The 16,910-nt window shown below is 36.3% G+C and overlaps 1 protein-coding gene across 8 annotated transcripts in view; it reads right to left on the reverse strand.

Moving 5' to 3' along the window:
* UBR5 (ubiquitin protein ligase E3 component n-recognin 5) overlaps positions 1-16,910 on the reverse strand; it is a 141,681-nt gene that overhangs the window by 46,009 nt on the left and 78,762 nt on the right. For 6 of the 8 annotated variants that reach the window (XM_033843190.2, XM_033843194.2, XM_033843192.2 and 3 more), the window contains exons 21-28: positions 14,613-14,823; positions 13,546-13,672; positions 9,456-9,607; positions 8,922-9,017; positions 8,432-8,555; positions 2,614-2,711; positions 1,658-1,806; positions 1,077-1,168 (exon numbers count right to left, since the gene is read on the reverse strand). In XM_033843190.2, coding sequence (XP_033699081.1) covers positions 1,077-1,168; positions 1,658-1,806; positions 2,614-2,711; positions 8,432-8,555; positions 8,922-9,017; positions 9,456-9,607; positions 13,546-13,672; positions 14,613-14,823 — 1,049 coding nt within the window. The remainder of the gene's footprint in view (positions 1-1,076; positions 1,169-1,657; positions 1,807-2,613; positions 2,712-8,431; positions 8,556-8,921; positions 9,018-9,455; positions 9,608-13,545; positions 13,673-14,612; positions 14,824-16,910) is intronic. The other 2 variants (XM_033843188.2, XM_033843193.2) reach the window with 2 other exon arrangements.

Here is a 16,910-nt window from a genome sequence, read left to right on the forward strand (position 1 = left end):
TACACTACCAAATGTAAAGTAGATACCTAGTGGGAATCAGCTGCATAGCACAGTGAGATCAGCTCAGTGCTCTGTGACCACCTAGAGGGGTGGGATAGGGAGGGTGGGAGGGAGACTCAAGAGGGAGGAGATATGGGGATATATGTATATGTATAGGTGATTCACTTCGTTATAAAGCAGAAACTAACACACCATTGTAAAGCAATTATACTCCAATAAAGATGTTAAAAAGAAAATAAATAAAGCACAATAGATGATTTTTACAAAGCAATTCTCTATTTAAACTATTTTTACATCCACACCTGTGGCACAGCTATAGCTGATGTCCCTACTGGGACTCTGAGGCACTGCAAATGTTAGTGCTGGGATAATTTTATTGCTTCTTAGGTCTGTGAAAACTAAGAAACTAACCATAGCAACTCTATTGCTGGATGAAGGTTATTACATTTAGTTTAAGAAGTAAACAAGGCACGGGCTTCCCTGGTGGCACAGTGGTTGAGAGTCCGCCTGCCAATGCAGGGGACACGGGTTCGTGCCCCAGTCCGGGAAGATCCTACATGCCGCGGAGCGGCTAAGCCCGTGAGCCATGGCTGCTGAGCCTGCGCGTCCGGAGCCTGTGCTCCGCAACGGGAGAGGCCCGCGTACCGCAAAAAAAAAAAACCAAAAAAAAAAAACAAGGCACATGCCAAACCATGATTCCCTTAATGCCTTCAGAGGTTTCCTGCTAATACACCCTACTACAGGGGGGCCTGAGACTTTGGCTGGAGAACACAGACAGAAACATTCTGTATATATGTTTCTTAAAAGACTGATTCTAGTCACAATGTACGATCACATATTTCTTGCACATTAGGCTAGTTTTATGTAAAGAGTAGAACTAGCAAACAAACATTGCAAAGTACTCTTTAAATCAAAAACTACGTTTTAATACACACAGTGGCTTAACGTGGGCAACCTGACAGCACCTCATGCTTTCTGAATAATGAAACAAAGCATGACTCAGTACAGATTATTTTAATATGGGAATATGAATCTAAGTAGTTTACAATATTAAAGAAAACTAAAGTCACACTCACTTGCAATCATGACCTTTATGACAAACCCTTGCACATTCTGTACAACAACAGAGGGACTCCAGCAAGCCACAGGTACGACACTCAAAAATATCCTAAAATGAAAAGGATATACTTTTTAGAAAAATGATATGTATGTCTCATCACAATAATTATTTCTGGTATTTTCTAAAACAATTCAATCACAACAACAGCAGAGCAAAATTAATGTGCTCTGGGAAACAGTCACAGATGGGTACACAAATGGGAATCAAATATTACCAGAAGGGCAAAAATAATCTGTATCATCCAAAAAAAGGCATAACAGTTATAAAATCTAAATCAAGAGCTGTGAATCAGATTATACTACCCAGCGAAGATTTCTAATTTTTATGACAGCCTGTAACTGGTGTTAACAGTCAACTCCTTTGCCTATTTAGGAATTAAATACAAATTAATTTTCTTTGGAGAATTTTATAACTCAGGAGTAAAAGGAAATACCAGACTTGCAATTCCAAAGCTAAGAACTATAACTCTAGTGATGGTCAAAGGGAAGAAAAGAAAACCTAGATAGCATAAATATAGGGAAATATAAAATAACTTACCTGGTTAATGTGCTCTGCTCCAGTCCATGTAAAACTGCAGGTATCATTACAACATAAGACATATAAAGGAGAGTCATCAGGGTTGGTACCTGATGGGCAAACCATGCCCATAAATACATCTTCCTCTTTTTCACTTGAGGACACTTCAGCTAAAAAGATTAAAAACATAATAGTTCATACATCAAGAAAAGACTTACAGCCATCTACTCCTTTCCTCAAATGGAAAAGCTCTAACATTTACATAGTATAAATAAGAAACTACTATATATTAATAAAATAAATTGACATACAAAGTCAACAATGCAAGGAAATCTAGTCAATTCTGGTGCAAAGTAAAGCAAAGCATAATTATATCATAACCACATATGAGGACAATACAAATACATCAAACATCAGCCTTCTGAGTCATTAGCTCTACCTCATGCAGTTAAGATTCAAGTTCTAGCTCTACTTAACAAATTATAGACAATCACATAATTTATTCATAGCCAGTATTTTTTAAAAGATAACTACTAAATCTTTTAAAGGCTGGCTGGCAGGAACTGATATTCCTTAATGCTTTCTGTTAGGCAGTAAATCCAAGTCAGAAAGAACAGTAAGACTTCTGGCCTGTTCTTTCCATAAAATTTTATCACTAACACGAATTAACACGTGGACAGGTTCTAAGAGTAATCCATCTTTTCTTTCAAAAGATTAATCATTACACAATCCATTATGGAATTTTTTTTTAATTGAAGGAAATTTATACCAGCTGCTTTTTGATGGAAAGTTAGAAGGTACAATATGCTTGAAAAAAGTATAAGCATATGAATTTCATACACATAAGCAAAAGAATTATCTTGACAGTTTCTAATCAGTATCATTTCCATATACAGAAATTAGGTTTGAATAATTATAGAAGAGAATCTATTCAAATTAAAAAATAGGCAACCCTTTTAGAACTTGAAATAAATTACCTTTTGCAATTTTCTGGGCTGTTTCTAAAATGGTAATTGCAGCAGGATAAGCTCGGCCACTTACAGCTGACATAAATGGGGTCATACCTCTTGCATCCCTAAAATGAGAAAAATTGTATATAAAAATATTATCAATTACTGTCCTTCCTGATTATGAAAGTTAACATATGTTCATGATCAAACAAAAAAACAGTTTTGTCTTAGTAAATAATGTCTCACCATTCAAAGAAAACCATCAGTGGTATTTTCTGGCCTCATATTACCTCACTTAAAGCCACTTTGTGGAACCTCTGTCTCTCTAAACCATGGTCTACTTTCTTGGCTTTAGTGACACTAAAGAATAGACCAGCAAGGGCTCTGGAGTAAACTAACACTTTCTAGACGTGAGCACAGTAACAGGCTCTATCTCAAGCTATTGTGAGGAGGATTATATGAATTATTACTTAAAAGGTTTCAGCACAGTGCCTAGCAAAAAACAAGTATTCAGTTAAGTGTTAGCTATTATTATTACGAGTTTCCTCTTTAAAATGTATTTAAACATTCTTCACTGAATTTCTATTTCCTCCTAGACCCCTCACATTTCCCAGAAGTCAGTCCTCAGCCGTTTGTGCCTCTCTCTCTCTTCTGCCATAGCAACCACCACTTCTCTCACAATAATACGGCTCCAACACCTACACTTGTTTACTTGATAAGCCTACTTGGGATTTCCCAGTGGTATCTTACATTCAATGTGTCTAAAACTCAAATCATCTTTCTCCGCAAACCTGCTCTCTACCTGACTTATCTATGTCACCCAACAGTATCACTGTCCCAAGTAACTTCAGACAAAAATTTTGGTTCTTCACAAAGTATTCCTTCTAAAGCAATTTTTAAACTTCTGCATCTCATCTTTCTTTTCCATTTTCAACAACTCAATAGTTCAGTTTATTACAACACACATATTAAAGGCTATGACAGACATATAAACATAGCCTTGACTCTGGTTTCTACTCTTGCCTATTTTCATCTCTTTTATACCACCATCTCATTACTATTCTTATAATCCCACTTTGATACTATTACAATCTAACAAAGGCCATTATTGAGAGGATTCAAGCCCGAAGAACAGAGACCAAAGTAGTGATTTTAACCTATTTTTTTCAGATCCACTGGCTGTTGTTCTCTTCTTTCTAATCCTCCACTCTGAATTGGATGAATTACTGTTCCTCATAATATTCATACTTCTCCATGTTGTTGTTCCCTCTTCTCCCTATTTCTCATGGTTCTACTCAAACTTCATTTTCAGGAAGCTGCTTACTGTAGAATAAACATACTTCTCCCTTCTGTTTACTCCAAAACACACTTATGTATCCCTTTAGCCAGATTCAACCAAGAAAAAAGCTCAAATAAATAAAATCAGAATTGAAAGAGAAGTTACAACCAAGATCAAACAAATACAAAGGATCATAAGAGATTTACTATGAACGATTACACACCAATAAAATGGACAACTTAGAAGAAATGGATAAACTCCTAGAAACATACAATCTCCCAAGACTGAATCAGAAAGAAATAGAAAATATGAGCAGAATGATTACCAGTAATAAAATTGAATCGGTAATTTAAAAACTCCCAACAAACAAAGGTCCATGACCAGACAGCTTCAGAGATGAATTCTACCAAACATTTAAGCGGTTAACACCTATCCTTCTCAAACCATTCCCCAAAAAATTAAGAGGAAGAAATGCTTCCACACTCATCCTACAAGGCCAGCATCGCCTTGATACCAAAACCCAAGACATCACAAAACATTTTAATTAATTAATCAATCACAGGCCAATATCACTGATGAACAGAGATGCAAAAATCCTCAACAAAATATCAGCAAACCAAATTCAGCAATAATGGAAAGGATGATATACAATGATGAAGCAGGGGATTTATCTCAGGATGCAAGTACGGTTCAATATCCACAAATCAATCAACATGATACACATTAACAAACTGAAAAATAAAATTGTATCATCACCACAGTAGAAGCAGAGAAGGATTCTGACAGAATTCAACATCCACTTATGATAGAAACTCTCCAGAAAGTGGGTACAGAGGGAACATACCTCAACATAATAAGTGCCACATATTGGCAGGCCCACAGTTAACATAATAAAAGGTGAAAAGTTGAAAGCATTTCCTCTAAGATCAGGAACAAGAAAAGGATGCCCACTCTCACCACTTTCATTCAACAAAGTATTTTAAGGCCTAGCCACAGCAATTAGATAAGAAAAAGAACAAAAAGGCATCCAAATTGGAAAGATGGAAGTAAAATTATCACTGTTTGTAGATGACATATACTACATATAGAAAACCCTAAAGATTCCACCCAAAAGCAATTAGAACAAATAAATGAATTGAGTAAAGTTGCAGGAAACAAAATTAATATGCAGAAATCTACTGCATTTGTATACACTAAAAACAAACTATCAGAAAGAGAAATTAAGAAAACAATCCCATTTACAATTGCATCAAAAATAACAAACTACCTAGGAATACATCTAATCAAGGAGGTAGAAGACCTGTACTTGGAATATGTGGAATACTATAAGACATTGATGAAAGAAATTGAAGATGACCAGAAATGGAAAAATAAACCTTGCTCATGGATTGGAAGAATCAGTATTACTGAAATGACCATACTACTTAAAGCAATCTACAGATTTAACGCAATCCCTATCAAAATACACATGACATTTTTCTAAGAACTAGAACAAATAATCATCAAATTTATATGGAACCATGAAAGACCCCAAAACAGCCACAGCAATCTTGAGGGAAAAAAACCCAAAGCTGGAGGCATCATGTTCCCTGATTTCAAACAGTACTACAAACCTGTATTAATCAAATAGTATGGTACTAGCATAAAAAAAGACACAGAGATCAATGGAATAGAAGAGAGGGCCTTGCAAAAATAAAAAACTCAAAACACCTTGTACTAAATAGGGAAGGTGACATAAGGGTCAAGGCTGGGAGTCCCCGTTCTGTAATAAAGACACATACCAGGGCTGGAATTCCAGCTATGCCACTCACTAGTTTTGTGAGCCTGGGCAAGTTAATTAACCCATGACAAAGGAGGCAAGAATATATAATGGGGAAAAAGACAGTCTCTTCAATAAATAGTGTTGACAAAATTGGACAGCTAACTGCAAAAGCATCAAACTGGACTACTTTCTCACACCATATAAAAAAATAAATTCGAAGTGGATTAGAGACTTAAATGTACGACCTGAACCCATAAAACTCCTACAAGAAAACACAGGCAGTATGCTCTTTGACACTGGTCTTAGTTTTATTTTTTTGGATCTGCCTCTTCAGGCAAGGAAAACAAAAGCAAAATCAAACAAACAGGACTACATCAAACTAAAAAGTTTCTGAGGAAACCACCAACAAAATGAAAAGCCCACCTACTGAACAGGAGAAGATATTTGCCCATGATATATCCAATAAGGGACTGATATCCAAAATATACAAAGAACTCATACAATTCAACATCAAACAAACCCAATCTGATTAAAAACTGGGCCGGAGACCTGAACAGACATTTTTCCAAATAAGACATACGACAGATGGCCAACACACACGTGAATAAGTTCAACATCACTAGTCATCAGGGAAATGCAAATCAAAACCACAGTAAGATACTACCTCACATCTGTCAGAATGGCTATTATCAAAAAAGACAACAAATAACAAGTGTTGGCGAGGATGTGGAGAAAAGGGAAGCCTCTTGCAGAAACAGACTCATAGATGCAGAGAACAAACTAGTGGTTGCCAGAGGGCAGGGGGTTAGGAGAATGAGTGAAATAGGTGAGGTATAAACTTCCAGTTATAAAATAAGTCATGAGGACAGCATAGGGAATATAATCAATAACACTGTAGTAACTTTGTATGGTGACAGATGGTAACTACACTTATCGTGGTGGTCATTTTGTAATGTAAAAAATTATCAAATCAGTATGTTGTACACCTGAAACTAACATAAGAAGTCAATTATACTTCAATAAAAAAAGAAGAAAAAACCCTTTTCTTACTGAGTCATCTCCATGGTAAATAATTCCCAGATACATCACTTAGGAAACTGTGTTAGCAACTCTAGGAAATTCTCCTGTATCTGTAGTATAAAAAAGCAAAAAGGGCCAGTTTGATCATCTCTATACTTATCACCTAAAAGTCAGGCAAAAGAACACTGCCTCTGGGCTTCCCTGGTGGCGCAGTGGTTGAGAGTCCGCCTGCCGATGCAGGGGACACGGGTTTGTGCCCCGGTCCGGGAAGATCCCACATGCCGTGGAGTGGCTGGGCCCGTGAGCCATGGCCGCTGAGCCTGCGCTCCCAACTGCAACGGGAGAGGCCATAACAGTGAGAGGCCCGCATAGAGCAAAAAAAAAAAAAAAAAAAAAAAAAAAAAGAACACTGCCTCTCCTAGTAACATCAGCTTATGAATACAGTGGCATATTGGGTGTTTTCCAGATATTTTATATGTTTTTTAGATAAAGGAGGAAAAAGTCAACCACTGTGAGGGTACTAAAATAAAGCACTAGTGAAACAGAAATGAACTGTAGAAATATAAAATGAATTAACAACAAAGAGAAAGGGAATAAGAACATAAAATAACTTTTTAGACACCACCACGAGGAAATTATACAAAGATAATATGATTAAAAACACTATAAATGCAAAAAAATGACAATTGAGAAAATAAAAACAGAAAGATATACTGTATGTATCCATATATAAACCATTTTTATCTATGCCTCAAACCACTAATAAATTATTAAGATGCTTCTGTCATAATAACTCTGTTTATAATCCAATGACTTATTTTACTAGTGTGGGGCAGCCTTCATTAAATCATAATTTCATAAATTTGGTCATTTTCATCCAAAGGGCAGTAAGACTTAAACATGAAAACTCCCTCGCCCTCAAAGATAAAAAAACTCATAACACCTTCTTGTACTAAATAGGGAAGGTGACATAAGGGTCAAGGCTGGGAGTCCCAGTTCTGTAATAAAGACACATACCAGGGCTGGAATTCCAGCTATGCCACTCAATAGTTTTGTGAGCCTGGGCAAGTTAATTAACCTCTAAGCCCACTGCTGCAAATGTAAAGTGGGGATAACATTATCTACTCCAGACAGTTATATCTAGAATAAGAGTTAATGCAAGTAGAGCTTGGCACAGATTAATAACTATTATAAAAACACTCATCATTATGAGTTTGTAAAGGAAGATAAACAATCAAGTTGCAGGTAGAGATGTAACCTATTAACGGTTAATGAGCACTTACAACAGAATACTTATCAAAAGCTCTGTATGATCTCATGATGATTCCGTAAGCCAAGATTTCCAAAGAAACCATAAGAATCATCCTTGGATTTTCACAATACAGATTCCAGGCCCCATTTCAGACCTGCTGAGTTATACTTCTAGTGTAGAGCTTGGGGAAGAATGTGTATAATTTTTAAAGTTCTCCAGGTGACAGTGATATAACTAATTTATGGATTCAACATTTGAGAGCAACTATACTGTGATCTTTTTAACATATAAATATACACCCTCATCAAGCTAACATAAAATCAAACTATTCATTTAGTGTATATCGAGAAGGCCTCTTTCACTAAAGAGAGCTTACTTAGTAAGCTCTTAGTAACATGGAAAATACAATGCTAGATTCCGATAAATTTTAAATTCAATTAAAATAATTGTTGTTCCATATGTTGCAAGATCAACTTAACAGTAAAAGGAGTAAAGCTAAATCTTCATATCAAAAGTATATTAAACTTCTTACTTGGCAGAGAGAAGTTCTCGTAGATAGGGCTGTAGGACAACACTGTCACATAACAATTTTAATATAAAATGAGCGTTGGCCTTTCGATCCTTGGATTCTACTACAGATGGCTCTGTGGAAGGACCTGTAATTAAGCAGATCCACTTGGTAACAAAAGTGTTCAAAACAGAGTGAAAGACTGTTCTAGAATAATATACCGAGTATCTATCAAATAAACCACAAGAAAAATATTTGAGTATTGGTAACAAATTAATAACTTCATTACAGAGAATTTAAACACATTAACACATTTTATAAATCTCAACTGATGAAATATATGCACATGCACACCACAACTTCACTGATATACAGAAGATAAGTCACAGAATTAGATATTTTTCAAGCCGAGAAGTCTCCTTGAGATAAAGTGTAGAACTGTAGAAACCTACATACAAAGTGTTTAGTTTTATCTTCCAAATGCCTAGGTAGATAAAATAGTAGAGATTCTCACCTGGAATGGTGGAGGTGCTTGGTCCTTGACCGGTGCCAGTCGCTGCTGTGGTAAGAGATCCCACAGCAGGGGCCAGGATAAAATCAATGTCACCATCTTTCAGTAAACAGAACAGCAGGATGTACATCATTATAGGCAACATATCCCTAACATGTTCTTTTAACTGGCCTTAAGGCTTTTCTCTGCAAGCCAAAGGTGAAATCGGACAGAGGCTTAAGTGGATGCTTCTTTTCCAAACTATAATAGAAGGAATCCACTAGGCAAACTATTGACTTATCTTGATATATTATTAGCTAGCTTCTTACCAGTATAGAAATATGTATTTCAGCAGAAGAGGGATATCTAACAAGACTTTCTAGAATTTTTATTTTTAAGTTACAAACATCTTAAACCAAATCTATGTAAGCTAGTTATAATACTCATTATGCTAATTTTAACAATTTCAGATTTCTAAATATCCCACTGAAATGTTTCTTTCTTTTCTTTCACGACCCTGTCTTTTTGTTAAACACTGAATAAAATAACAGATCTTACCAGGATCCATTGCAGGAGGGTCAGGAACCCAACTAGGGGGAGCTATGGGGGGTGAAACTGGATCTTGGTGGTCACTGGATGAAGCTCCAGCTTCATGTCTACCCAAACCAGCCGCTCTCAATGAACGTCTCATCATTTCCCGTAATCTCAAACTAGAAGAACATGGACAAAATCAGAGCTCACTACCACGTCTAAGTGTAAGGATAAGGTGCACAGAACTTCTCATCTGAGATGAAAGTTTGTTCTACAGGCAAATACTCCAGGCAGGAAAGTGAAGTACAAATGCCAATTCTGGAATCACAGAATAAGTCAGCAAGGGATAGAAATGGAACTGGGGGATCCTAGTACCCAGTTCAGCACTAAAACCACTATATTAAGCTCCCACAGAAACTTAAGCACCGGGAACAAAAGTTGCAGTGAAGTTAAGATTAGGAAATAATCTTTCATACAGTTAAGATAAATGAACAGCTGAACATTAAAACAAAAAAAAATTCTGTCCCCTGTTTATCATCAGTAAGAATTAAGTTCAATAGTAGACATTAGCAAAACATACTGATTAGCACAAAACCAATACTGTTAGCCCACTAAACCCCTTTTCTGTGCTCTCAAAAGCAATGGAACTAATATCCACACAGTAAGTAGTTTTCAAACAAAGACCAATTTAGGTTTATTTTTTATACAAAAAAGTTTTTTTAACAGTACAACTTCATCCCAAGGAAATTAATGAATGAAACTGGAGCTTGTAAAATGTGTTGTTAGATTAATATCTGGGCGTGATTTTTTTTTCTCCTGCTATACAGGTGTGCACATCGCTAAAAAGATAAAGAAATAATCACAAACACAGACCTCATTAGGGGAACTAGTAAACTACCTGTACAAAAATCTATACCTCTGAATAAAAGCTTACAAAGGCTACAAAATTAACACATTAAAAACTAGCAGCAATTAAGAGAGAGCACATAAGGCAAATCCTTTCACTTGGCCACAATTTTAGAGCTTCTAAATGAATAAAGAGTAAGAATTCAATTTTAAGGGCCAGGCAACACATAAGGGACTGCTTTCTCCCAGGCAGATTTAATCCCAAAGACATGACATTTCTGATGTGAAAAACCTAACACCTTACCAGGTGAACATTATATGTCTGCAAATAAGTAATTCAGAAATATTTGTATTAATGTTTGACTCTCTAATTATTATTTAATCCGAGGGTAAGTGTGTTTTTCCATAGCAATACATTTTCAGTTTTATGAGTAAAATTTTTTAAAAATGCATTTAGAAGCTACTTTCAGGAACCCATCTATTTTATAAGGCTTGTGTATGATGATGTACCTTGGGGAAGAGAAACATTTTTTGGAAGATTCTACAAAGTAAATTTTAATGTCTCAAAAAATATACTAGCTATTATAGTACGCACTATTAAAAAATACCTATAGTTAATTCTTTTATGGTACTGGTGTCTTCTCTCTCCCAATTTAGAAATCTTTGAGTTCAAGAGTTTTTATAATATGGAAGGGAGCAGGGAACAGTGATTATGATTCTTTCAGTCAAGGTCACTTCCCTGTCCAAGATATCACCCAAAGAGCATGGCAGGCTCCTTACCAGTAACAGCACACACCCGGGTGACTTCACACTGTGATGCTCCTACACAATTTTAAATAAGCTCAACATAGACACTTGGTATCCTAATGTGTCTTACTCAAAACACACAGAGAGAAAAAAATCAGCGGTAATTGGGAGGCACTGCAAATAACCTGAAAATAAATGCATGTTTTGGGCTTATCAAGAAGAATGCTTACACCAGGGTCGCAAACACAATGCCTACTGGGCCTGGAAAGTAAAATAAACTGAGGAAAGGGCAGTCAGGTGTAAGAAGTAGGGGGTCATGGCAAACTAGAGGCATACATGCTCATCTAAAGGCATTCAAATTTTAAAGAAAAAAAAATTTTAACATTGCACAGGCCAAACAAAACATATATGGGCTATTCTCCAACCTCTAGCCTAGAGCACATTAAGAATAAATGAAGATAAATTGAGACCATAGTCTCATCTTGAACTTGCAAACTCCCAACTTTGTTGTTGTGATGTAGTCAATTCAATATTATATGAGGGGGTCATTCCTTGTCATTTAAAAAAATTGTCCTCTACCTCTTTTCTTCATTAGGTCTTGGGAACATTTTTAAGTACAATGCCCAGCTCCTCATACAGATTCTTTCACAACAAAAAACAAAAAAAACAAAAAAAAGAAAATTATTCTTCAAGATGTTGTACACAATTCATGAAGATTCACCTGTATCCTCAGTGGCTGAGGACAATACTGAGGAGATACCACCTTGGCTGCTAAGATTCAGAGTTTTGACATTTCTTCGTATAGGCTTGCCTGGAGTCATCGTATTTTCTGACAATATGGAAGAATTCAAGGTTGATGTAATTTCCTCTTTGTAAGCACGTTATATCCATGCTACAGAAGCCTTAGAATCCAGTCATGTTCAAACATACCACTGTGACAAAAAAGCGAAGGTCATGTGTCTTCCAGATTAATAATCTCTAGAGTACATACACCTGCAATCAGATGCATCAATCAAGCTTTCCACTAAATCTGCCCTTTGTACTCAGGCACTATTGAGTCACATAACAAAACTTCTGAGTCAAATCATCATCTGAAGGCATTTAACAGTACTCCATTCAATATTGAAATTGCATCAGTTTTGAGCTTACAGCTCATGAATCCCAGCCTGCATACTCATCAAGGGGTATCGCCTAGAAAATCCATTGTAGGCTAGAGGAGGGTTTCACTTCAATGAAGCAGAGTCTGTGGACTTCCTACTGCCCGGCGTGGATAATAAGACTCCTGTGCTTTCATCTGTTCAACCGGCAGCCCTGAGTTTGAACTGGTTAAGAGCACTGCAGTGAAATCTTCGGCAAATGCCTCAAAGGAGCTTACTCTGCAAATTATTTCTGTGAGCAACACATCACCCACTCTTGAAGCTCCTTTTAGTCTTTGCCTTCAAAATAATCCTTACATGAAAAAAAGATGGCAGCACTGGCATTGGACCAACCATATCAGAGTCCAACTTGATTTGCACCTGTATTTTCCCTGAGGAAATGAAATACCTGAAATAATTCAGACACTAATTTCTTCATGAAGAATTTAAGTTGTTTTCCAGTTTAGACCAAACATTTTGCCTAGTGTAGTCCTAAACAAATGATAATTTCCATTTTGCATAGTCTACATAATGTTTCTGTACTATTTTAAATTATAATTTGGTTACCCATAACTAGTTTTTGATAAACCTCACTTCAGGATGTTTTTGAACCTGGGAAGCTATCAAGTTGGAACCAATTTTAGAAGAATCATTTTTAAAGGGAAAGTTGAATATAGAACAGAAAATAAGCAAAAGAGTGTCTTCGTTTTAAGTAGACTTTACAACCTATCACATTAGCACAGTGAGCAGTGCTTCCATTAATGATTTGTGAAGTATCCAAGAATTTTGGCTCTCATGTCTAATATAAATGTGTTTTCCTTCAGGGGAAAAAAAAAAAAACTACAGACAGCTGTATCCTGAATTCTTTATAGTCTTCATCTATTCAAACATCTAGTAATTTTTAATGTGTTATAAAGTGTCCATCTCACAACTCAGAAAGCCTGAAAATTTAAAATACCAAACATTCATAATATACATCAGCCTTTCATTTCTTCCCAGATCTTTAGGACGTCTGAGAAGCTGAGCTAAGTAAACAATCTGAAAATAAAAGATTGAGGTTCTCTCAATTATTATATTACTTGTTCTCCAACTAAAGAAAATAACTTCCTAGGAAACACGAATGATGAGTTTAAAACACATTCAAAGAATCAAGTTTGAACTACTTGTCTAAATTACCTCAAATTTTTGAAGGACCCTAGGTCCTACTGTTTTACACCTAAACTCTAACTAGATATTGTCAGGTATTTTTCCCAGGTTGATATTGGGAGGAACAAAAACAAAACAAAAGGACCCACCAATTCATGCATATGATAGGAAAGAGATACATTTCTTTCTGTACTTGGATTATGTTTCCACCAATTAAACTTTCCTGGTAAAAATCACATTACCTTCGGCTACTTGATGATCCAGCCCGATTACCTGGGCCATTACTTGAAACAACTGATATTGCATTTGCGATGGCCTCAACAGCAGAAAGCCTTTCTGCAAATGTATTTCTTTCAGAGCGCTCTGCTTCTGAAACATAAGAGAAAAAAATTAGGATCAATTTAAACTTCAAAAATAACTAAGAGATGAAGTATGTACAGGCCATTAAATGCTAACTGCTAAGTGTTTTAGTATTCTAATTCACATACTAGTGATAACAGCTTAATTTTCCCTCCTTAGAGCAATACTTAAGCTAGAATGAACTATGACCTTTAATGTGAATTATTTCCTTATTCTGCCTTACTTTTCAACCCCCAAAGATAAAAAATAAGGTTATTCACAAGTAGGCTGAAATTTAGCTTTCACTACCAAGGAAGAAAAGGCCTACATATCGGTACCTCAATCTTAATTTATACACTACTTATAATCCTTTAGTCAGTCAACGATAACGAGATAAAGGTCAGAAACTTGCAAACCACTGTTCAAAAACGTAGCTACCAGAATATCAACTGCAGAATTCAAAATAAGGAAAACCATATGAATTACACAGTTACACTTTAGGTTTTCAGTTTCCCCCTTCACTTAGCCAATTAAAAACTTTATGGCAAAAAGCTTATTTACTTTTCCAAAAACATCTAACAACTCACTAGGTTATTTTTCCCTCTACATTCTGAAAATTGGGATAAGAGTTGCCTCAATATAATTTGACTTAACTTGCTAAATAATTCCCATGGTAATATAAGTCACCAGCAATTATAAAATCAGTAAAGCTCTTAAGTATCATATATACAGTTTGTACTTAACAGAGAAATTAGAATTTAAGGCAACAGAAGCACATTGATAAAAATTTTATTTATTCATGTTACATGTTCATCCTAACAGGCATTTTTACCTTCTGAGACTCCTAGATTTTACAAAGCAAAGTAAAAGTACATACAAATTCTTTACAGTGATTTTCTTTAATAATTTTTATATTTTCAAAATTGCCCCAAATTCCTCTTAAAGATCATGTTACAGTTCTTAATCTCACCCTCTTCTTCTTTAGTTTCCTTATTGCTGGTTGGAAAGCAAACTGATACACAAGCATGCAAAATATTTCGATTTCCATCACATCTGTGGCTGATGAATGTCTGTAGCATCTGTAGATTCTGCTCTAAAACAACCGCTTGCTCAAGATTCATAAGATATTGTCGACAGGCCTCATAGTCACAGCGTAGGATGTGCTGCATTAAGGTTTGTTTCTGTGCTCAGACAAATTAGGAAAAAAACTTCAATGAATTTGTACAGCACATTACACATGTCAAAAAGTTCACATGGCCAACACAATAATATAATCAGCTCTGCAGATACACAGAGACAATTTAAGGTGGCCTGGCAAAAGAAGCTGAACTTGAAGGTACCCTTAAGCACAGAATACAACTGACAGGAACGTAAAGGACCAATAAATATCTTCAGCTTCTGCAACTAACTCAACTCTAACTGTGGCAGGAAAGCAGCCAGATATACAATGCATAAATGGGAGTGGCTGGATTGGACCTATAGATCATAGTTTATACAGCACCCTTATTTACATCATATATAACTATCAAATTAGAACTCTATTAATATTGTTAACCAATTAAGCATAGGGTATACATTTTATTCCAAGCTTATTCTTACCTTCTTGTGCTCTTTAAGGTTACATTTACGTCACACTATGGTACATGAAAGCCAAAACCTTCAACTCCCCCCAGAAATAACGACAGACACAATCCCCAAAGGTGACAACTAATGTACTTCACTGTCAAAGACATGGTAGTAATGATCAAGTATTTATATATCATCTTCTACCTGAGAAATAGCATGCTGTGGATGGAATATTCCCCCCCCCCATTCATGTTGAAGCCCAATCCCCAATGTGGATGGTATTTGGAGGTAGGGCCTCTGGACAGTCATTAGGTCGTGAGGGTGGAGCCTTCATGAATGTGATCACTGCCCTTAAAGGGGGCTGAAGAGACCAGAGTTCTCCCTTTCCACTGTGTGAGGACACACGGTCATCTGTGAACCAGTGAAAGGGCCCTCATCAGACACCGAATCTGCCCACACCTTGATCTTGAACTTCCCACCTTCCTTAACCATGAGAAGTAAATTTCGGTTGTTTATAAGCCACTCTGTCTGTAGCAGCCTAAACAAACTTAAGACACAGCATAAATAGACCAAAGAGTTCAAATGTACTTTTTTCAGAATGTAAACTATAGTTATGGGATATTTAATCGACTGAATGTAAAGCATTAGTTATGGAAAACAAGCATATCTGTTCATTTTAAATAAAATTGAGAACTGGAAGAAAGCAGGTGGGAAAAGAATGCGTGGGAATACAAAGGAAAGAAGAGAGATGCTTTTGAACTTGGCAGCTCTCCACAAATTGCCTAGATAACCCATCCCTTCCCCCAACCTTATGAGGATGAGCGGAAGTAACAATGGGGGAAGAAGGGCACAAGAAAATACAGCTAAAAAACTGTTTTCAGTACTTGACACACGTGAGATAAGCCATTCTGACTGTGGAACTATGATCCTGAAGTGACCCCATAAATTGCAAGCTCCAGTTCAAGAATATGAGGTGGGCGACATAAGACTAAATTTGCCAAAGTCTAGTGGCAAATATGCACTAATCAATACGTTGAGAGAATATGTCAAAGTCTCTCCAAAGAATGAAAAGTGCAGTACATTTAAAAATAACTAAAATTAAGATATTTTGCTGCACACTGCTGTGATATATAGAATGTTTTCAAGCAATCAGCCAGTCATCTGGCTGAAGCAGCTGCTCTACAGGGAGCTCTCATCTCCAACCTGCTGGGCAGTATATGGGCTCTCACACTGACAGTATCAATACCACGCTTACTATGTTTATCCTGCATCACTGTATGTTGTCACTTATTCTTATAACACAAAGCAGAGAGTTCAGCAAAAATTTCTTGCACGTCTACCGTGCACCAAGCCCTAGTAAATGAAGGCTATTTAGAAAGATAAATGATGGCACACTTTATCGCTACCCTTGGGATGCTGACAAAGTGCAGGGGTCATAGAATCAAATGCCTACAGAAGCATAGGCAAAAGTATAAGTGAGTGGAGGAGGCTGGCTGTAAGAAAGGTAACACAAACTGTATAATAAATAAATGGTGACTAACATTTGGACTTAGAGCAACAAATTTTAAATAGTGGGAACTGCAATGAACTGGAGACACCATGTATAGCCTCTAAGAGGACTTAATGTTTTTATAATGGCCCAATATCACCATTATCTTCTAATTCTTTAAGAGCACCTGAAAATCTGAGTTTTAAATACAAA

Source organism: Tursiops truncatus, chromosome 17 (genome assembly GCF_011762595.2).
Source record: "Tursiops truncatus isolate mTurTru1 chromosome 17, mTurTru1.mat.Y, whole genome shotgun sequence".
NCBI classification, from domain to species: domain Eukaryota; kingdom Metazoa; phylum Chordata; class Mammalia; order Artiodactyla; family Delphinidae; genus Tursiops; species Tursiops truncatus.